The 23904-nt window shown below is 36.1% G+C and overlaps 2 protein-coding genes across 2 annotated transcripts; one reads left to right on the forward strand and one right to left on the reverse strand.

Annotated features, from left to right (window-relative positions):
- Positions 1 to 4063: 4063 nt before the first annotated feature.
- Positions 4064 to 6598, forward strand: LOC130810438 (NAD(P)H-quinone oxidoreductase subunit N, chloroplastic). The gene is made up of 5 exons (XM_057676500.1): positions 4064 to 4626; positions 4844 to 4960; positions 5231 to 5316; positions 5429 to 5501; positions 6327 to 6598. Exons 1-4 carry the CDS (start codon positions 4225 to 4227, stop codon positions 5490 to 5492), a joined length of 669 nt encoding a protein of 222 aa, XP_057532483.1. The 5' UTR covers positions 4064 to 4224; the 3' UTR covers positions 5493 to 5501; positions 6327 to 6598.
- A 310-nt stretch (positions 6599 to 6908) lies between these two features.
- LOC130810436 (rho GTPase-activating protein REN1) lies at positions 6909 to 17215 on the reverse strand. The gene is made up of 23 exons (XM_057676499.1): positions 17048 to 17215; positions 16905 to 16961; positions 16252 to 16335; positions 15772 to 15808; positions 15485 to 15561; positions 14490 to 14560; positions 14244 to 14322; positions 13915 to 14053; positions 12988 to 13107; positions 12809 to 12886; positions 12173 to 12228; positions 12006 to 12075; positions 11683 to 11767; positions 11205 to 11451; positions 10713 to 10955; positions 9813 to 10133; positions 9621 to 9670; positions 8312 to 8372; positions 8136 to 8219; positions 7937 to 8050; positions 7673 to 7836; positions 7467 to 7515; positions 6909 to 7382 (listed from the first exon to the last, which is right to left on the reverse strand). Exons 2-23 carry the CDS (start codon positions 16953 to 16955, stop codon positions 7158 to 7160), a joined length of 2505 nt encoding a protein of 834 aa, XP_057532482.1. The 5' UTR covers positions 16956 to 16961; positions 17048 to 17215; the 3' UTR covers positions 6909 to 7157.
- Positions 17216 to 23904: the final 6689 nt, after the last annotated feature.

Raw genomic sequence — 23904 nt, forward strand, 5'->3', positions numbered from 1 at the left:
TTAAAAGTTAATTTTTCAATTCGGATACACGGACACGCCAATTGACTGACGTGTCACGTGTCGGACACGGACACGCGACGGACACGCGAAAATCCGTGTCCTACACGCCAAATGAAGTGTCCAATATTTTAATATTTTTTCGGACACATGGACACGGAAGGGACACGAAAGGGACACGACAAGGACACGGAGAGGACCCATGTTTTCTTTAAAAAAAAATTCGAAAACAGATGAACAGTACACTAGTACAGTAGTACAACTCTTCTCCACGGCTCCACCTCCACTGTCGCTGCTGCACTCCCGCACCACGCCACCGCTGGCTGCTCCTCCATCACAGACTAACACTCGAACTCGGTGCTGCACTGCTGCTGCTGTGGGTTGTTCGAATCGAACACAGCCGAACACTCGAACTCAAAGAATCCCTAAAAATCAAAATTTTTGATTTTGTTTAAGGTATTTTCACTCTTTATCCTAAATCCTAATATTAATTTGGGCCGAGAATCGCTGCCATTTGAGTTTGTTGAATCTGAGTCAACTCGGACGCCATTAGAGGAGGTTCGTGTTTTTGCGCCTCACAAAGAATTAGTACTTTTGGGGATAATTAAGAGAAAGAGAGAGAGAGAGAGAGAAGGGGGGGGGGGGGGGGGAGGGAGAGAAGTCAGAAGATTAGAAGTGGAGGCGTTATTACTAAATGGAAAATGATGATGATGTATGATGAAGATTAGAGAAAGAGAGAGAGAGGGGAGGGATGAATTTGCACCAAGTTTGCGTCCTCCGGATTCACAAACTTGCACACAATAAGCCCCTTCACTCGGAGACAGATTGCTCGACTCTTTCTAACACTTACGATCACCAAAATACACCCAAGAAACCAATTCTTGGTTCTCAGGCCAACCTGTGGGTTCCCTTTTTCCGGCTTCACTCACCTTCAGGATGTTCCCACGCCCTCACCTTGGAGTTTCACTCCCGAAGATTGACGGTTACACAATAGTTGTTCCACAACCTATTGCTCAGGAGCGTTCCACGCTCTCTTTGTTCCGGTTGATTGAATAATGAACACACAAACACACAAGGATGAGAAGAAGAGAATCTCAGTTATGCACTTTGAAAATGAAAGAAATCTGAATTGCAATCTGAATTAAGCTATGATTAATTGTCTTATTACACGAGGCCTATGCACCTATATATAGATTTCTAAGGCTAACGGCTAGTTTACACACGTGACTAGCACAAGCTTTGTTAAAACAGAAAACAGAAACTAGGCTAAGTACTGGAAGGCTTGTTCGAGTTGTTCTTCTGACCGGGCACCTTGGACAACACTTTATGAATTCTGTGATGATCACTAGGAGGGTCCTAGGTCCATGATGGCTAGGCCCAGGTGCAAAGATGCCAATTCCAGGTTGACTTGTCTCGGAGCACGTGTTTTCAGATCTCAGGCACAGGTGCAAAGTGGCCTTGTCGCAACCAGACTGCTGGTCAGTACTTTGGCTGCTTGAGTATGTTTTGTGATCTCTGGGCTTGTCGTGTATTCCTTGGGCTTGGACATCTTGATCATGACGTGTCTTGTTGTTCTCATCATGTTCAAGACTTGAGTGCTTAGTAATATGCTTTTGAACAGGAACAGTAGGAACAACTTGTCTGCTGGGAACAGCTTGTAGTTCCCCTAGGCTTGAACCATGTTCTGAAGGGTCCGAATATGGTTCAGAATTCCCAGCTTTTATATAAGATAAAAGAAAAAATGATAAGTTTAATCCCGGATGATGATAGATGTCATATGGATGATGTGTGATGATCAAACTTAAATTTATCTATTTATTTGGTTTTCTTTGATTTGGTTTGTATGACTATTTTTAAATACTCATGTTGTTTATTTGGTACTTATTTGTATTTAATGTGAGTTTTATGTTTTTAAAGTGTTTATTTACATATATCAAATGAAAGATTGTAAAATTATCTTTAATTTGATATATTTATTATATTACCATTTTCGTGTCCCCGTGTCCGCCATTTTTAAGTTGGCGTTTTCCCGTACCCGTGTCGTGTCCGTGTCCGTGTCCGTGTCCGTTTTAGTGCAACTTATTGGTGTGATGACCGATGGGCGAAAGCCGATGAGTAGGGGTGTGAAAAAAACCTGATCCGAAATATCAGATTCGGTATTCGATTTTTGAAATCGGACAATTTATCCAATTTTTACAAACCAGATACCCGGATCACATGTTTTTGGAAATCAGATACCCGGTTTTATTTATTTATTTTATTTATTTTTTACTTTTTTGTAAATAAAATGATGACAATATCTCTCAAGCTAATATAATTGTTCTCTCCCTAATTCTTTTTTTTATGATTGTCCCTATTTAAACCAATGCGCAATAATGTTATTCTTTAATTTTTTTGATTTGTCTTTTATAACTAATTAAGCTATATATTTTTAGAGAGTCAGTATTTGAATTTTATATAAAAAAACTTTTCAAAATAAAAATATAGATAAAAACGCATGGTTGAAAGAAAAAAAGACAAAAAAATAATAAAAACAATTCTAATAAAGCCGGGTATTCGAGGGTCGGAACCGGATCACATTTTTAGGCATTCAAAAAATCGGATACCCAATACCCGAATTTCCGGATCTGGGTCGACCCGATATCCGATTATGGACACCCCTAGTGATGAGTATGTCGAAGTAAGGCCAAGTAAATTAGAATTATTAAATATTATGTAAGATATATTTTAATGTTTAATGTAACTTTAAAATATTAAATATTATATATCTCAAAGAGAAAGATTGTTAAGTTCGTGTTAGATTTTACATAATTTATAATTTATGTTTACGTCTGTTTTAATTGATTTTCGTCCATTAAAAGTTTATGTTCTACATTTTTCATAATTTATCTTTTTCGTTTATTTCAAATTATTTAATTACATAATTTGTGTTAAGTTATATGTAATTATAAATTATTATATTTTAAATGGAAATCATTACTACATAGAGAATGTTTATATAAACAAATACATTATCTTAGAAAGTAAGATTAAAATGCCAAAAAATTATTGACCAATTAGACCAAATTGATGTAGAATGATGTAGTCTGATCGGATCTAATGTGTTGAATGGTCTAATTTGGTAGTAAAAATTTTCAGATCAAAATATTGTGTGGTAATTTAGTGGTAACCTAACTAGACCATGTCCACCGCTACCTCAAAGTATGTTTCTTTCTTCACTTAAAAACTGTAAAGGAAAATCTATCTAAATAATTTATGGAAAAACGTTATTGTCAATTGAATAGATTGATAACGTTGATTTTATTAATGGTGTATGAGAATTTATGGAAAAAAGTTACACGTGAACCTATTTTAATTCCACTAATAAAATTAATAAAAAATTATCTAAATAATTCAATTTTTTAATGATTTTCCTACAATAATCTTATATATTAATTAAATATAAATAATCCAACTTTATAGATATTTGCCTAGAGTAAATTTGGGTAATCCGATGACCTGTTATATTAGGTAATTCACCAAAAAAGTAAACTGAAAATTAATTTAAAATTAAAGAAACTTTTTGAAAATTTACATAAAAATTCTGAGTAATTAAAAAAATCATAATTTTTTTTTAACAATTTTCATATTTTTTTTGATATATTATTTTAATTTTAACTTTTATAAAAAAAAAAATTGTTATACCAAGTCATCCGGTTACCAGGTTTACTCTAGGAAAATACCCCTCAACATTGGAATTATTCATGGTTAATCAATAGATGAGATTGTTGTAGGAAAATCATGAATATATTGAATTGTTCTAAGTAACTTTTCCTAAAATCAATTGGCTTAAATTAACGGGTAAAATGTAAAAAATTCGGGGGCCATGAACCCACCATATTTTGGTAAATGACTTTTTAGATAATATTAAATAACCAACAGCTAATATATAATTTTACAAAACTTCTCCTAAAACAGATAGCTTAAAAACTTACAAAAAAGACAACATTTTTAATCGGTCAAATAAGTTAAATAAGTCGGCTAAAAAGCCAAAAAACGAACATTTAACAACCATTTGCGAAAGGCGCTATACTAAGAAAAAGAATTCAACAAAAGCTTATGATAACTATTGTTTTAGCCAATCTTCTCTTATCTTATTCTCCACCATACAAAATTATACTCCATATACTACCTCAACTCTGCAAACTCTTAAACTAACAACAAAAGGCGCAAAACATAGAAACAAGTATGGCTGCCAATGCCATGACATCCTTACATTGTGGGGTACCCTCCCTTAATCTCCAACAAAAAAGGCACCTTGTACCAACCAAACTATTCCACCATAGCATGACAAGAAAGAATGACTTAAGAACCCAAAATCAGATGCAAAAGAGAGGTGTAAATGTGGTAAGGAGCCAAATCAGTTTAGGAGATTTCATAGGAGGTGATCTTCTTAAACTTGATTTAGGGACATGGTTATCAGATGTTGAGGAGCACAAGGCTCTTGCTATATATACCCCACATGAGGGTGGTTATGAAGGTCGGTACTTGAATCGACTGCGCTATCAGGGCTACCATTTTCTTGATGTATCAGCTCGTGGCCTTGGTGATGTCGAGGCCACTCTCACTAAGGTTCACCCTGTCTGTCCTGTAAGTATGAGATGTTAACTCTGTTTAGTATCAGCATTTATACTGTTCTATAGGATTGTATAGGTAAAGGATGTGTTACTCGGGTTTTGATGCTTTTCTATTGGTATTTGAGGTGAAATCAAGAGTCCGGGTAACATAGCTAGATAACCCATATTGTGAAATTCTTTAATGGACGTCTTCCATGTTTTAAATTTTCTTTATTTGGTTCGGGTTGTAGCCTCATGTAGGGAAGCAACCGATAGCGAGGTGGTGGTTTCCACCTGAAGTTGATTATAGGCTTGAAGCTCTTCCTGCTGATGCTAAGGGCCTTATTGTTTGGGTCATTGAAGCCAAGGTAAATCAAATTTAAAGCTGTTTGTTTTCTGGTTTTGTTTGATCATAAAATAATGTGTGGGTTCGAAAAGAATAATGTTCCCGCTCAATTAAAAAATGGGTTCACATGTGGAAGGATATTGGAAAATAATCCACATGTGATCCCACATCGAAGAATTAGAGAGCTTGACTAACATATAAGTTGATGGATTATCTCCTCTATTACCAGTTGGTTTTAGGATGAAACCTCATCGGGTTTGTGTCCGGTCAAAACTGATAATGTTCTCCTCAGGTTCTATCTAAGTCAGAACTGCAATTTTTAGCTCTACTCCCTTCTCTTCGACCGAACGTGAGGGTTATAGCAGAGTGTGGCAACTGGTAACTTTTTTTGTTTTTGTTCAATTGTATATGCTTTATTGGTTAACCGTTGCTTACGAACAAACATAAGCTTGATCATCTTCCTTTTTTTTATCTTGGTGCATACGAACAGGAGGAAGTTCATGTGGAAGCCACTAAAGGAGATTGCGGGACTAGCTCCTCTACAGGAACCGTGAAAGACTACTGTAAGGAGAACATAATTTTTGTACAGAATTAACAAAACTGAACAGATTGGGGGACGATTAAACATCGTTTTCCCTGTTTGAAACGATCCTGAAGTTTCAATCAGATCTTGTAAAAACGAGTAAATACAGAAATAATACATTTCCGTATCAGCTTAATAATCCGACTTAAGTAGGAGATTACACAACACCGGTCAGAATCAGAACTCAACTAGTTACGAAAATTTTACATATTTATCCAAAAAGAAGACTATAGTTCCATACATACGTCGAAATGTCAATATAAATTGTTAAAACCTGAATTTATAAATATGGGCGGGCTAAATGAGAATCGACCACCTGTGTTTCTGTACAGGAGGGTTCTATGAATTATGGACACCGGGTATTATAATCCTTACGCAAAACTAATTCGATCTGATGCTAATAATAAGCATGGAGCAATAGTAAGCAGAAATTCCTGTTAAGTTACTGTCAAATAATTGGAAAAACTTAATTTCTCGAAGACTAATTATCTGGATAATGTTCTCGAAGGCTGACCATCTTGTCGTTGACCTTTATCTGAATTTCCCGAGGATGATTGTCCTTCGGAATTCATTCTATCAAGGTGCTGTTCATTCTGTTCCGACTTTGAGCTAGAACCCTTTTTACTACCAGTTCGGCTATCCGACTTTTTGTTGCTTGAACTATGTGATGACCCCTTGCTTGAACTATGTGATGATTGATTTGCACAATCGTCGACAATATCGGAGAAGCTAGCTCCAGGACTTTGATTTTTGTCGCGGTTGTGAGCTGCATGGATAGGTTCTGAAACTTTTCCTCCTTTTCCAGGGCTGAGAACGGGTTGGGTTGACGATCCTCGGCCTTTGTCAATGCTTTGAAGCTCACTTGCGATTTGATTGCGCCTTTCCTTCAAGAAGTTGAGCCGGGTAGTCAGTTTGGACAGCGCGGAAGTGGTAGAGCTACTTCCCTGTTATAGAAATATGTACAATTCCTCTTTTAGAAACTTAGATTTCAATTCTCAACCATTCATTGTATGTCTTATGCAGATGTTTAGTTGATTTTTCATCAAAATGCATGCTCCCTCGTTCCCTATTACCACATTTCTATTTCGTACCACACCAAAACAATAGCCCACTATTCAAATTCATTTAAGTGTAAACTTATTAGTTTCCCCAAGTTACTCTTAAAAATGGAACATTAGGTGACTCCCAACTAGGGAGTGATTTGGGTGTCAAATGTACGCAACCTTACCCTTGTTAGATATAACCTATGTTACTCGGACTCTTTATTTTGATTCACTTACCCGTGTCTGATCATTGATGCTCAGACATTGGTATGACACTTAGACACTTTATTTTAGACGTAAAATTGAATATTTAGACGTATCCGACACTTGGGCATGTACCAGTATCCAAAATCAGTACCCGAGTCTTAGTAACAGGTGATAACAAAGAGGTTGATTCTGATTGACCCTTGGTAGCAAATTTCATCTGCAACTTCACATTGATAAAAAGTGCACATGATTCAACTAACCATTTTACTAGTCACATTACAAATTTTTCTAAACCAATGTTCATGTGCAGTGTGGGCATTCCTACAGTAAGCACACAAGATATTCTTCCAATCTACTTGTAATAACTATACACTAAGAGAAAACATTTACGGAGTATCTGTAGTGGAGAATCGACCTACCTCGCCCTTTACACTTGACTTCCTTGAAGGGGAGGAACTCGGCTTGGGGATTAAAGTTTCCATGCATGAATTACTATCAAACCACTCTTCTTTCGAAGAACCTCGTGAAACATCGCTTGGTTGGTTTTGACGAATGTTTAACGTTTCATTATTCTGATTATCATCTCCATCCCTTTTACAGTTCCGTTGTCCCTGGAAATTAGTTTTAAAGCTTATCAAAGATAAATAATCCTCCTCGGTAAACTTCAATTCAAATTAACAAACGGTACAAGTTACCTCAATTTGATGTTTCTCATCTTTAATCTCGTTATCCTTGTTATGTTGCCTGCAACGTCAAGTTACCAAAAGTCAAAAATCCTCGACATTTCGATATTTAAGAATATCATTTAATATCCCGCACTACTAAACAGGTAAAGCACTCGGTTTTCAGATTTTACATTCATGAAGAAACACAAAGGGTTAGGATTCATGAGTTTTCTTACAGCTTAGTCCCTTGACTTAAAGATTCATGTACATTGATGTTCGGGTTCTGCAAAAAAGCTTCGGTCTGATCATGTTGATGACGAAGCTCCGCGTCTATATCATCAAGCCTCTGCTTTAAGTTACTAAAATTTTCCTCGGCAAAAGCAATTTTCTGAAGCTCGATCTTTGTATTGAAGAGAAAAAATTGTCAGAAATCATAGGAAAAAGTACGAAGGAACACAAACATATGGAATACTTCATAGATATTTGATTCATAAACTGACCTTCTCATCGATACTTGGTGAGACAGAAACCTGAAAATTGCGAGATCCAGCTCTGACTTCTAGAGATGCTCGTAAGTCTCTTTCCTTTTGTAGCTGTTCTTGCAGCCGAGCGACCTGTGTACCAACAGCTCCAACAAAATTAAGACTTTCTTAAGACTTTCGTTGAGAAAAAGAAGTGATGGAAAATTCTATAACATACATCTTTCTCAAGAGCAAGGCGACGTTCGTGCAGGGCTTTCTTTCGTTTCTCTAAACTCGCTTGCAGGATTGAGTTACCATTAGCCTGACATTAGGCACACATAAATGTCATTGAATAGAAGCAATATCAAGAAAAGCAATGCCGAAATAAGGCAGGGGTTAAGGCAGGGGTTCTACCTCCTGTTCAAAACGATTTCTCAGCTCAAGCTTGGCAGCCTCAAGTCTTTCAATTTCATCCCTGTGAAGGAACTGAGAAATCAGCAACACGATCATATTATAATGAAGGTGATGACATATCGTATTAATTTTGACACGATCACCGTTCACTCCCAACAGGCAAACATGACACCTTTCTTTCCTTTTTTATGTTCTCAAATACTTAGCTATCAAAGAAAGGTGACACCATCATGATTCGTAATGTGTGGATAATTGGAAGACCATAATAGGAGGATGCAACATAACCATTTTTAAACCTTAAACATTCTAAAACTCGGTATTTGTAATCTGAGGACGTCTAACATTTGGGCCTACAAGTTTCAACTGTTTAGTTTATAACAAAAAAATAAAAAATAAAAACTTTGTACTTTTTATTTGCATAAAATCGGAACAAGATCAGGAAAAGGGATTAACAAAACAGTCTTAACAAGCATACTAGGGGAACAAAGCAATCTAAGATCTGAGGCACACATCTATGTTCCTAGCAACGACAACAACATTTCAATACCTCAATGTCATTAAGTGGCTCCCATCTATGCTGGCTTTAGAGCGATCGGAAGTACGCATTCTTACCCGTGTTAGTGATAACAAAGAGGTTTTTTCTGTTGCAACTTCACATAAAGTAAAGTACACATGATTTGATAAGTCATTTTAATATAGTCCATTATAATCTGAAACCAAAGAACTATGAATCTTTGGTTCCATTGAAATAAGAGACAGTGTCCTCAGCAACAACAACAATGCCAAAGCCTTCATCCTAAAAGATTGGGGTCGGCACATGAACCAATATATTAGTTCCAACGGTTATCCAAATGGACTCTTTTCCTTCATTCATTTCGATATTCTACTATCTCAAACTATAAATCTAGATCCTTCATATCCTTTTTCACTCTTGCCCTCCAAGTCCTCTTCGGTCTTTCTCGACCTCTTTTAAAGTCCCTTGAATTCTAACTTTCTATCTTCCTTGCTTGTTCGCTTCACCACATTGTATCATTCTTTTCCACGATACTACCCGTGATTCTCCTTATCAAATTGAGTGATTCAAGATTTCCTCTGTATCCGAAGTCATCTCCCAATCAACTTCTTTAACAACGTTTTCGGCGAAAACTTTAGCATTATTATCTTAACCATTTAATCCAACGTTCCCCTTTCTTTACCTTTGGTCTTGCTTGAAGGAGAACATCTAGTAAAGGAGTTTGTGTTGGGTTGTAATTGAGGGCAAGAACTACTTATAGTATGAAGGAACATTAAGAACCAAAGAAAAACTTACTCGTCATCAAGTGAAAAATCAATGGATTCCATAGAAAGATTCTTCTTGGCCTGGATTAAAGAAAAAAAAAAAAGAATATACTTTAAAAGAAGAAAATATATTGACACAATCATTCGAAAGCCTATCTTGAGCAAGTAAGCAGCTGACAAAAACTAAATACGATAGTATAAGAGTCAAGAGGGATAAACTTACGGATGTTCTTCCCCACCATTGGCGTCTGTATTGTGACGAACCAAGGAACTTAGTTGCTGCCTTTTGGTTGCCTATTGGTGGACTGAAACCTACTGGTTCTTTTATGGTACTTGCCTCTGCTGGAATATTTTTATGCAATTTAATTGAGTCAATTCCACCGACTCTTCTATCATTATTTCCTCTCGTGTTATTGTTAACATTTTGAAGCTGATCCTGCTTGGATTCCGGAGTACGAGGAGAAACTGATGAAGATCTCTGGCTTGTCTGATGATTATATACTTTTTCAGGAGACTTTGAAAATAAACTAGACCTCTCGCTACGCTGCATTTCGGATAGTATATAATGTAAGCAATTTGTAAAAAGTGGAAGAGAAATAATTGATCAAGAACGCAATCATATGTAGTAAGTATATTTGAGACTAATCATATGTAGTATGATTATCATAGCATAAAATATATGAAGACACGAGACTCAATTTGATTATCAATTATTTGTTACGATTCCTTTGCTTTACAATACCATCAATTCAAACCCCAGAGCCTCTAGTTCACTCGCTCCTTTTTTTGTTGCAGAAACCTATCATTCTAAGGATCAATCTTGAGTTGGGGATTTTTTGGCCGCATCCTCCTTTATAGGTATGGATTGTCACCTTCCTTCCTTCCCCAAACCTGATCATAGTTTTTTATGGGCGGGTACATTGGGTACGATGATGATGAAAGCCAGTAATTTGTAAATTCGACATCAATGACCATAAGCACTGGAGTCAAGTAACTCTTCCAAGTAACAAATTTATTGAACATGGTTGTTTTTGAGAGTTGACTTATTTGTGACCGAGTATACAAGGAAAACTATTGAGCCATGAATAATAAGCATGAGAGGTAATAGAAACAAAGTACTAACCTTATCATCATAATAATCGCTCTCTTCATGGTCGCCGGTACTACTATATGTCTCAGTTACCGAACGTTCATCATCTGTTTCATCATGAGATGCATCCTCGTGATCATCATCTTCAAGATAATCATCATCATCATCCTCATCATCGTCATCCTCATATATGTCATCATCATCACTGGCCTCTTCTGTCCCACTTCCACTCTCATCCGAGTCAGAGAATAACCCTCCATCTGACATTGAACCGTCCTGAAATCAATTGTAATGAGAAGCACGAATGAAGAAAAATGTTAAAGAACAATGTGACGATTAATCTAGAAACGGGGATTTGTGGTAAGAACTCAATGTAACATGCAAATAGAATCGTAGACCAACCCTCTCAGTAATCCCTTCATACCTAAGAGTTGGAACGAACCATCTCCCTCACAAGATGCCATTGTTTGTAGCAAATTCACAAGGACGACGGGAGTAAGTTTGAAAGAGGAAAATTAAGATTACCCCGAAAATTTTGTCGTATTCATCTAGTAGAGTAATAATGATAGCTTGAGCATGGTTTGCTGCTGCTGCTGCTTGAAGAAGTTGGAACGAACCATCTCCAGCAACATCCATATGTGTATCTCCAAGTTCACAATCACCAGCGAGAAGGGGGCGCAAAAGTAATGGAGACATGCAAGCTGCCACAGCCGATGTACTCATCCGATTTATTTCTTTTTTGGCAGACACAGTTTGCATCATCTGGAGTATCCTGAAAATCAAGAAAAAAGGATTAAGCCCATAATACCAAAATTTGATGTGGTGATATCGAATACTGTAAATTTAGTCAATGTTTTTAATGTGCTGAATAAATTCATGCACAGTAAAAATATTTTCTTGAATACTGTGTATCAAAAGGATAAATAATAAAATAATGTAAGGTATGATAAGAAAATCTCTACATGAAGTCATGAAGATATGTATAAAGATCAGCATCGATTACCTCTGTAGTAACCGTCTGTTTGGTTCGGGAAATGTTTCCATTATTGCATTGCGCATGGCATTCACTCTGTTGTTGCGGTCACTTCCTACAAATGATAGCCACAAATGTGAAATAGTAACAGCCAGAAACACATATAACTGCTAGCTATTTTTTCCGTAAAATCTAAACTAAAAATGATGTAAATTGGGGCCAGTCAAATGCTTTCTGTTAGTTATAAGCACAAGCATCATGGTTCTATTCATCTAAAAATACCATATATTTAGCCGTTCACATAAAAAAAATCAATAGGGATATAGAAGTTTCTATGGTAAATAGCAACTTACGGAATGCTTCTAGTAATGCATTGCAACAAGATGCTGGAACTGGAGAAGATGGTAACTCCCTTAAGATGTACTGAAGATTGAACCAACATACAACATATCAGAAAATGGAGCGGGACACGTTACTATAGCAAGTTAAAAATATTAGTTTAAGTCATTAGCGGATATGCCTTTATACAGTCACCAATGATATGAGCGTCCTCGTCTGGAGAGAATTCAGTTTTCCCTACATAGATATCACATAGGAATAACATGAGCTGACAACGAAATATACAATCTTCTTCATCAAGGTGAAAAAAATACACTCCCATTCAAGTGTTTGGTAAAAAGTAACAAACAAACTTAATAGAAGGATATCTGTAAGACGTCTAAGAGAAAGACATGTAAAAACAAAGGATATTAGTACGATAAAATGCATTAGGGAAAAGGATAGAAATCAGAGACTCATTGTCCAGGAAGAGAAGATAAAGGGTATGTGGAGGGACTAGGGCGTATTTTGACGAGCTATTTGACGAAAATCAAGTGGGTGTGATAAGAGACAACTATATTGGATCTAAGGGAGTATAACAAGAATACACTCGAAGGATAAGTAAATTCAGGGCAAGGTAGCGTAAATTGGTTAGTAGACTTTTCATCAAGATTTGAAGGACAAACAAGATGCAGAAGGATTGGAGGAGAAGCACACCAATATTGACCAACAAAATAAGGCAAATGCACAAAATTGCTCGGAGAGGGATAAGATATTGTTAAACAAACTTTAAATCGGTGGAAAAATTTCTATACAGATAAAGTATTGTTAAACAAACCTTGTTCATATTCACGAACTCGACGATAAACTTCATCGACATCTGCAGCCTGCCGCAGAACTCCTTCAACCCTGACTCCTACACCATCATTTGAAATTTAAATTAGGTATCTCGAATATATGTTATCAAACAAGTAGATCATTTCAGTCAATATCTTCAATGAGAAAAAAGGATGATACCATGATCTTCAATGAATCTTAGGGCTTTCTCTAAAAAAGAAGGCGATCCATCAATATCTTCCAAAGCAAGTAAGATTGGTCTACCAAGTACCATAGACTTTCCTGGTGGCCCATCCTTCACTGTAAAAGAAACATAACATCACCCAAAGACCTCTTGTTATCTCTAAAAGGTAGTTGAAGGAAACAAGAGAATACTTCACAAGGCTAGGATTAAGTAGTCATAATCTGATCAAAATTTCAACAATCGCAGCCAATGGAAAATTCGATACTCAAATAAAAGACCACAATTAACTTGATTATAACAATTGCATAACCACAAAATGACTAGACAAAGTTAATTGGAAATAACCTCTTTGTTATACAAGGGTAACCGAGTAAGGTTAATGTTGCATTCATCGAACTCTCTTAATCTCGTGTAGGCGTGAGGTAGTAAGTGGTACAGGGTTAATAGATTGTCGTTGTTGAATAAGAATGAAGATACTTGTAAGGAAAATCAAGATTCAATCATATTCGATCTCTTTGTTGTTACTAGGGTAAAGTTGCGTACATTTCACCCCCAACCTTGCCTCGCCTAGGTGGGAGCCACTTAGTTTCTAAATAATTGCGGTAATACAATGTTAATGTTCTTCTTCATGTTAGATAAACCACAAAAATTTAACTGAGGTATTGAATAGACGGGCTCTCTGATTAGCAAGCTAACCGCTAGGGTCATGACATCTAAGCAGCTACGGCAAGTGACTTCAGTAGGGATTTTCATTCACTACGACTGTTTGCTATTATAAATCTGAAAACAATACCAGTATAGCACACTCTTAATTAATCATGAATGAAGTAAAAAGCATTTTGATATCAACAACAGAAGTATTGATAAAGCTCAAAATAAAAGTGATGCAGACAAGCCAAAAAGTCATCAAAATAAGAGCATACTTTCATCAGCAGCACCATTATCATCATCACCCTGCTCATTTTTGAGAACTCCATTTCCGTTACTGGTTGCACTTGGAGCCAATGCCAAAGCATTTTCAAGTGCAGTCTTCCACTCTTGTAAATCGTCCAAAGTTTCAGCCTGCAACAAAATATAAAATGCACAAAATATAAACCTTGATTCATGAGCAACCACAACAATAATTTGAAGATAAGTCAACGAGCAACAGATCACAAAAACATTTGTGACAGCAATAAAAATTGTAAAAGAGTTCAATATAAAGAATGTAGGCACTTTCAATGCGTAAAAGATAACAGACACAAAGCAGCACCTTGAGTGTGAAAGCCCGTCCGTCTCGACCATCAGGGAAGAATACTGTCAATAGCTTCTTATCTGTTTTGACTTCCACACTACAAAAAATCATCACACGTGGACAACATAAAGTTACATACAATTCCATAACACCACCACCCATCATAAATCCCAATAATGGTTAGGTTAACGTACAAAAATTGCATAGTGTTAATAAATTTCAAATAGTAAAAACACCATACGATATTGATAACACTATACTAACCTAGCCGAGTTGTTGAGATCAATGCCACCAAGGGTTAGATTCACCTCACCACCCTTTTGAGGAGCTTGACTCTGAAGAAATGAATGAGAAAATTCTTAAAGTTTTGTTTAACTCATTCTCATTGATGGAAATCGGAGCCCAAGTTGGAGAAAGAAATATGACACTGACGGATACCCAAAAACAATGCCTGACATTGGTCGTATACCAATGTAAAAAAAATCATTGAACGTAATCTCAAAGTGGACCATGGGCATTTTGAGGCAGCAAGAATGCACAAATAGAATGGACCAGTGCGCAAATAACCTTAGAAAGAAACCCCTAATGCATGGCCGGTTCTAGGGGTATCCCAGGTAGCCAGTTCCCTCGAAATAAGAGGCCTCAAATATTAAGTGGTGCTATTCAGGTCCGATTTTGAGCAACACTTTTTTAAACCTTTTTTATATTTGACGTAATATGATGTTACAATACATTTTTTCTTGAATTATTTTTTCTTAAGTGGCAAGTTTTTTATCTTTTAATATAATAAAGGGCCCCATTTTAAAAGACATCGCAAAAATAATTAGGGTCTCCAAAACCTTTGCTCTACCCCTGCGCTAATATTCCATTTCAAGAATGTTGCTAATCCTGACTTTCAATTTTTCTGTTTTCATATCTACAACATAAACTAGTTTTCCTGGATACTTGCTTATAATACCTGGTATGGTACATTTAGAACCAACACCTAAGAATACAGACATCAATATTCAAACATTACCCATGGGAAAAACGAACCAAAGTATTGGTCTGTGTATCTAGAATATGCAACTGCTCCTAGAAAATGTAATCCAAGAAAAAGTAGAGATAACGACTTATCATCAATGAAAGCTAAAAGTCTCCCTTGTCGCTTCAAGCCCATCAAAAAGAATACCCGAGAATAGGGAGCAGGAGATAGATAAAATCAATCCTTAATATTCAGCAAGCATAAAGATTTCGTTACACAAGAGCATAGAACTTACAGGATCATTTCTGAAAAAGACTAACGATGTACGTGTAAGAATAAACCATCTTTTCTTCCATGATGTCCATCCGATTCCTGGATGAAACAATGAAATATATGGACTTCAATATGGATAAATATGGATAAATAAAGCATGGTTCATTTGAAAAAGTCATACATAGAAGAAATTGAATGAATTAGCTATAAGTGTACTCCATGTTTGCGGCATCAAACTAAAAAGGAAAAAGAAGGCAACATTGCAATACAATTAGTGCAGATAACAATAGAAAAAGGGTAAAACCTCACCCTTGGATGATATAAATAGCGGCCCACTCTTGAAAATCTGCAAACAATTACAGTGATCAGGCTTAAATTAATACTACAACAATGACAAAGACTTAATCCGAAAAGCTTGGCCAGTATCTTAAAATACTACTAATTTGTTTCCTGATATTAGAAATTAAGGCATGATATACTTCACCATAACAACATTCTATTACCCCAATGCTATTAAGTGGCTCTCACCTATGCGAGATTTGGGGGTCGGGTACGCAACCTTACCTTTGTGAAAACAAAAAGGTTGTTTTCGATTGATCAATGGTATCATACATGCATTTCAAGAACCACAGAAGGATACAAGAATAAAACATCAAGCTTAGCAAAATTTATTAACCTGTGGAACATTTTGTTGCTAATAAATTTATTTACTACAAATAAAAAGATTACATCTAAACAAAATGTCAAAACTCAAAACCATTTTTCTTGCAAAAGAAGACTATTGACCACCTGATTTCGGGACCGTGATGTTTGATGCTCCGGTGGCCCTGGTTGTGAAGAAGGAGCAACCGCATTCTCTCCTTGCGGTGTTCCCTATGATCAACAAAATGGCATGACAACATTACTAATATTAAACTTCACAATACATTGACATTCAATAATTACACACATACGACCCTTTTGGTAGTTGGTATCAAATGGTAGTAATTTTATTCCCATTTGATAAACTTCAACCTACCTTTCAGAATGGTAATGTATTGAAACAGATTTTGCAAAGAAAATGAGATGATAATAATTGAAAAGCATGACTACACCTCTCCACGCGGTAACACATTTAGAATGAATTTTACGAAGAAAATAAGATGATTAAAGTTAAACAAACATGATCATCAAATTTTTTGAGAGATATTCCAATTAAAATTACACTAAACTTTCCATTATTGTTCTTCCCACCGTTTAATACCGACTACATGCCCATAATATACAATCATCATGATCAAAATATATTGTGGAATTCATACCAACACTGAAACATTCAATGGAATTACATTTTCAAATATCATAACAATGTCAAGTCCATTGACCAAAAACCCAGATACAAAAAATAGCACAAATGTGAATAAATAACACAGTTTAATACATTCAAACATTAAATTATATACCTGAGATGAATTATCAACGGATTTATTCGGCATTGATTGCTCCTTCATCATATCATACTACAAACAATACATAATCAAAATTTCAAACCAAACAAAAAACAACAAATCCATAATTCAGAACAAACTTTTAAAATGAAGGGTACCTTTCAAAATACAACATTTGCAGATAAGATCAAAGATTAAAAGCAAAAGGGTATGATCTAACCCAAAAAAGGGTTAATAAAAATTGGAAAAAATGTAAAGAAAAAATGTGAAAAAGAGAGGAAGAAAAATGCAGGGGTGTAAAATGGGTTAGAAGAAAAAATTGAAGCTTTTTGATTTTTGGTGTTCAACGGAGTTTCCGTTGATGACCCAATTTGAGCGGGCCCATTTTATTCGGTAGTTATACACGTGGCAACGTTGTTGATTCCATAGGAACTGAACGTGGAAGGCACTACTAGCATTTATTCTTTGAGAATTTCTATATTTATATTGGCCAATTTTGAAGAAATGTTTCTATATTTAAAAACTACTTCTCCATGAATCAAAAATTTTTTTTAAAACACTTTTTAGAATAGAGATAGATAGGCATGGCCACGGGGCGGGTTACCCGGAACCGAACTGGTCCCGAACCGCTTGGAACCGGAACCGTTTGCGACAGGTTCCGAACCGCCCCGAACCGCGAAACCGTGAAACCGCCGGAAAAAAGTTGCCGGAACCGTGAAACCGCCGGAAAAAACCGTCGTGAACTGGGTAAAAAACCCGCGGTTTGGAACCGGAACCGGTCCGGGAGAACCGGTCCAACGTTCCATTCTGGAACCGGGACCGGTCCGGTTGAACCGGCCCACCGGTTCCATGGAACCGGTTCGCCAAAAGTTACCGTTTATGACCATTGAACTAGCCGTTGCATTTTTCATTATAAATACTCATCAATTTCAATCATTTTCATTCACAACTCATCTCTTCTCCTACTCTCTCTACTTAATTCTTTAATTACGCAATTATTCTCTTAATTAAATAATTAGTCTTTTAATTATTTCTTAATTTAGTTAGTTACATAATTAATTATTTATTTATTTCTTAATTCTATATTTCTATTATTACTTCAATATTATCAATCATGTCTTCATTTTTGAAAAAAGCCACAAAAAAAGTTACTAAAGTGGCAAAATCATTGGGAGGTTCCAGTTCGTCCAAAAGAAAGGCCACTTCTACTCCGTCGGTATCAACAACACCTTCCATTAGTAATTATAATTATGAACATAATTATCCGGAAGGGTACGACCCGGAGTTACATAATTATGCAGAAGAAATGGAAAGAGAAATACAAATTGATGAAGAAGAAGAACAAGAAGAGGAACCAACGACCCCAATTGGGATAAATATATCTCGACAGTCATCAACAAGATCACATGAAGAACAAGGAGAACAACAACAACAAAGACAAGCTCGTGGTAAACGAGTCAATTTCCAAACTATCGGTTAGTTTTATAATTTTATTCTTCAAATTAATTAAACTTTAAATTATTTATTTATTTAATTATAGTTTTATAATTTTAAATTATTTATTTAGATGAAGATGAACCAGTAAGACAACCTTTTCCGGCAATGCCACCTCCTAGTGGTAGAGCTGTTTCACATGTGTGGTCGTATTTCACAAAAGAACCAACCGAGAATCCAGATATTTTCTTATGCACTTGTCAAATTTGTGAAAGTCAAGGAGTAAAGCCCTTAGTTTCATACAGTTTCGCCAGAGGTAAATACTTTTTAAGTTTTTTATACATACTGACATACATAATACATTGATACATTATATATTCATATTTTATGAACATTTATTTATTGTGTTTTGTGAATACGTGTTAGGTGGTGGTACGGGATCTTTTAACAAACATTTGGCAAAGAAGCATGGAATCACAAAAGAAACTCATGCAGCAAGCGGGAGCGGGACCACAAGTGGAAGCCGACAGACACAATGGGACATTCCCATCACAGGTATGCCTTTTAGATACAATCGTAATGACATGATTGATAAATTTTCTAGGTATGTAATTTGTGATGAATTGCCTTTTAACCACGGTGAAAGTAGGGCATACGAGCGTCTCAATAGAAAAACTTTGCAACCACAATATAGAGCAATCCCTATGAGCACTCTTAAAAGACGCACAATTAAATTATACGAATCAATGCGCTATGAATTAGTTGAAATGTTTAAATCGTTTAATGGTAGGGTTAGCATAACAACTGACATTTGGTCTGCTCCCCCACATTTAGAACCTTATATGTGTGTAACAGCACACTGGATAGATCGAAATTGGATTATGCAAAAAAGAATAATTGCTTTTGAGACAATGCCAGAAAGACATACCGGTGAAAACATAAAATATAGATTAGTAGAGATATGTAGAGAATGGAACTTATTAGATAAAATATTTTGTTGTTCAACTGATAATGCAACCGCGAACATTAAATGTATAGAACTTTTGTTTAACGAACCTGCTTTTAGTTTAATCCTTGGGGGTAGCTTATTACACATACGTTGTTGTGCGCATATAATTAACTTATCTTGCCAAGCAGGCATAAAACAATTAAGTGATTTATTAGAACCAATTAGGGATATAGTGAAATGGCTTAGGATCGGAAAGATAAAAAGACGATATAAACAATTATGTGACCAATACCAACTTAAAAAAGTGTATTGGTCATTAGATACTCCTACACGTTGGGGCTCAACCAACGATTTATTAAGAAAGGCGATTGCTTATCGCCTAGTAATAACACAACTATATAGTGAGTGTACAGATAGTTTCATAGCTGATGACACTTGGGAATTAGCTATAGGTGTACATAACATATTAGAAGCGTATGACCACGCGACTAAGATTTTTTCTTATGTTTATGAACCGAACGTTCACTTAGTAATAAGTGAATGTATTACTATTTTTTATCATCTCCTTAAATATACACATGAAGATACTAACCCAAAATTGAGGCCGATTCTTGCAGATATGATGGAAAAATGGCAAGCATATTTTACCGATTTTCCTTATATTTATGGAATCGCAACCATTTTGGACCCACGTTTTAAAACTGAGGTCCTTACTAAAGTAATAGGATTTTATTACCAATCGTTAGATCGCCCGTCTACTGATGTACATAATTATGTAGGAACATGTAAAAAATATTTAGCAGAACTCTATGATTTTTACGCTAGTGTATATAACCCGAAACGCGATATGTCTAGGCGTGCTAGCGTTTCGGCACGTCCCTCTTACTATAATTCGGTAATAGCTAACATAATGACTCAAGATGATAGTTTTGTAGGATCATCTTCTTCTTCCTCGACCTCATATTTAGAACTAGATAGTTATCTTAAACACCACTTTAAAATAGACCAAAGTATCTATGATATTTTGGAGTGGTGGAAAGAAAAATCTGTTAAATTTCCCATTTTATCGATAATTGCAAAGGATATCCTTGCAATTCCCGCGTCAACAATTGCGTCGGAGTCTGCTTTTAGTGCAGGTAGAAGAGTTTTGGACGAAAAGCAATCTCGTCTTGCTCCACATAGTATTCAAATATGTGTTTGCAAGAAAGATTGGGATCAAGCGGAGATTCGAACACAAGGACTAAGGAATGATGATGATCAAGACGACGATGATGATCCATGGATGATGATGGATACATCTGCATCATCGTCAGGAGGAGAGTCAGCGGAAGCATCTAATCAACCACACGATGATGACGAAGACGAATAGGATCAATCCGACAAACGACAACGATAAATCAACATTCAACAACTATAAATAAAAGGTATGACAAAGAACTACGTGGGCTTTGATTCCTTCGGGATACGTAGGCAGCTTAGTATTCATTTGGGTACTAGGTTCAAGTCCATTTTCTCCCTCTTTTTTTATTAATCATCTTTATCGACATTATCATTGATTCGTTTCTTATTATTTTATTTTTTTCATTCTTTTTAGTAAATATTTCAATAACGATGACAACTTGACATGCAATGAATTTCGCTAATAATCAAGTAATCATCAAAGGTACGTCCGCGATATTATAGTATTTTTTATTATATAAATATTTAAAGAAAAAATAAAAATGGAACCGATGGTCCGACCCGCCCGTCCCGTGAGTTGGAACCGCCGAAACCGCCTCATGAACCGCCAAGGAACCGTTTGGAACCGCCCGGAACCGGAACCGGAACCGTTCGCGACAGGTTCCAAATGGAACTGGAACCGGAACCGGATGGAACCGGAACGGAACCGGACCAACCCGGACCGTGGCCATGCCTAGAGATAGACATAGAGACAAAAACTTGTAAGTAATTTGGCCAATTGTGTGAAATATGTACTAGATTAACAATAGTAAAATATTGCATTGTTTGGTTAAGTGTGGTTTCGAAGCTAATGTTAATTTGCTTATTAAGGATGGGAATGTGATGATTAAGAAATGACCTGTGTTGATTATATAAAATGGGATGAGCACTTTGATTTTATGGGGATATTCTATGTGGCATGCCTGTGTGGGTTAAGTTTTTAAATCTTCCTACAAAATTTTGGGGTGCTAAAACCTTTAAGCAGAATAGGTAGCCTACTTGGGGTGCGTATTACTACAAATGAATGGACTGTCAATCAACGCAGGGAAAATTATATTCAGGTTTGGATTGAGGTGGATGTTTCCAAGCCTCTGCCTAAGGCTATTCTGGTGGAAAATGAGGAGGGCCAAGTTCATAATCAGACATTCTTCATTGAATGGGTGCCTCATTTTTGTCAGAAATGCCAAGTTATAGGGCGTATGATGATACAAGTAGGCAGGTTCCCAAGACCAGACATATTGTGAAGGTTGTTAAGAAGAGTACTAATGTTGTGTCTTCTGTGCCTAAGCAGGGTACTGTTGAGTAGACAGTGGTTAATGAAGGGGCTGGGGGAAGACCTCGGGGTGAGACTTCCAATGGTGAGGAGAGGGAATGGGTCCAAGTGAACAGAAGAAACAAGGCTTAAGGTAAAGAGGTATGGAGTAAAGCGTTTAATAGCGGTGATAATCATCTTAATCTCCTAGTGAGTTGATTAGCGTTCTCTTGCTTGGTGCTTTCGCTTTTGAGTTTGATGTGTTTTTACTGGGTAGCATGTGCACAAGTAATAGCTTCTTTGAAAGGGTTGGCTTTTCGGCTTGACTTTTGGCTATCATTATTTTCGTTGGCTAACTTTGTCATCCTTTTTACTGTTTCCTGGTCGTTGGTAGATAGGATGTTTGGTTCTGCTTAGAATAAAATTTTAAGTGCAATATAAAATTTGCAGAAATTTGAAAAAATTTAGAGCTAAAAGACTTAATTAAAGAAAAAGAGCTAGATACTACTGACAAGAAAAAGGGGAGTATTTATAGAGATAGGAAACCTACAAAAAGACTGTAGATATGCATGGAAATGATGAGGTAGAAGAGCCAAGATGACTTGTTAGATGATGCTAATCCCATAAAAGTATAACTTTCAGATAAAAATGACGTTTTGAGGCAAAAAAACACCTTTGCTCGGGTGGCTTACATGTGCTACAAGGACAACATTTTTGATAATTCTCAAACCTTCTAGCTAGGAAAATGGCATGTGTGACATGAGCATTGAATTTGACTTGCATTTTGACCCAATTTTGATGTTTGCAAGGTGGTCTTAAAGGTTTCAAAACTACACAAATAAGAGCACACATGTTGTAGAAGCGATCATGCGACTAGTTACCTTGCTTGTTGTTGCTGATGAAGAAGTGGCAAATGGGCCTTGTTCCTATTGCACTAGCATGGGTTTAGGGAGCATTGCCTAAATGCACGTAAAGGCTTCAAAAGTAGGAAAACGCCTACAAGAATAGGCCAAACTCATACATCATACAAAATAGCGTAAAATCCATAAAAGTAAGGAAAAATATATAAGAACCTATCAAAAACATAGAAGAATGGGAGAAAAAGTCATTCAAATAAAAAGGCCAAACAATGCTCATGGAAATGCCTTCTTACTTTAAATGTTTAAAGTATTAACAAAAGGAATTTTCCTAAAGCTGGAGTTATTAAGACCATGATCGGGGAAGACAGTGCAATCTTACAGTGTAAGCTTTGTACTATAGTTACTGATCCAATAAGTTTCACCATACCCGTGAGATTAAGTGATATTTGGGTAACTAAAGCCTTAGCATTTTGTTCTATTCATCCAACAAGAGAATCAATGGTGAAGCGAGGCCTACTATATTATCCAAAAAACTTGCAGACAAATCAATCAAATTCCAAATAATTGGTATAGTTTAGAACCTTTTTGTTCAAGTCGTGTGATTTTGCCATGGATATTGAGGAAGATTTAAAAGTTCCTATTATCCTTAGGAGAGGTTTTCTAAAGACTTCTCAAGTGGTATATGATGTTTATGGTTGTAATAATCCTTATTAAGTAGTAGAGTTTCACTAAACATCCATGATGAAGGTCCCCGCCAAAGAGATTGTGTAAAAGAATCCTTTTTATATGTTATTTCTTCTCATTAATCTGACTTTGTTAGTTTAGTGTGTGTTTGAGTATAAGTGCTTGAATTCTAAGCAAACGAGGAAAATATGTGGGGCCAATACCCGATGATGCCCATACAAGAATGAGTCAAAGAAATTCAAAGAAGAGAGAGTCGAAAAAAAAGTCAAACAAACTTGCTCGGCCGATTAAGCGGTGCTCGGATTGATTGGGTGTGTCTGATGTGTGGGCAAAGTTTAAATTAATGTTCTTAACTTCTCCACTATTCCTACTTCCTGATTCGCACTTGTTTCCCTTTTTATGTTTTCTTCTTTTCTCCTAACATATTTTTGCATCAATGACACTCATCATATCTAAGCTTACTTTCATTAAACATTGGGATTCGATAAGATTTTTCGGAAGGATACATTTATAGTGGGGTAGTTGGACAATTATTTTACCTTTCAAGTAGAGAGCTTTTATTACTATCTTTATCATTTAGTTTTCAAATACGAGTTATCTCTTCTAGTGAGCTTCATA

The sequence above is a fragment of the Amaranthus tricolor genome, chromosome 4 (assembly GCF_026212465.1).
Source record: "Amaranthus tricolor cultivar Red isolate AtriRed21 chromosome 4, ASM2621246v1, whole genome shotgun sequence".
NCBI classification, from domain to species: Eukaryota; Viridiplantae; Streptophyta; class Magnoliopsida; order Caryophyllales; family Amaranthaceae; genus Amaranthus; species Amaranthus tricolor.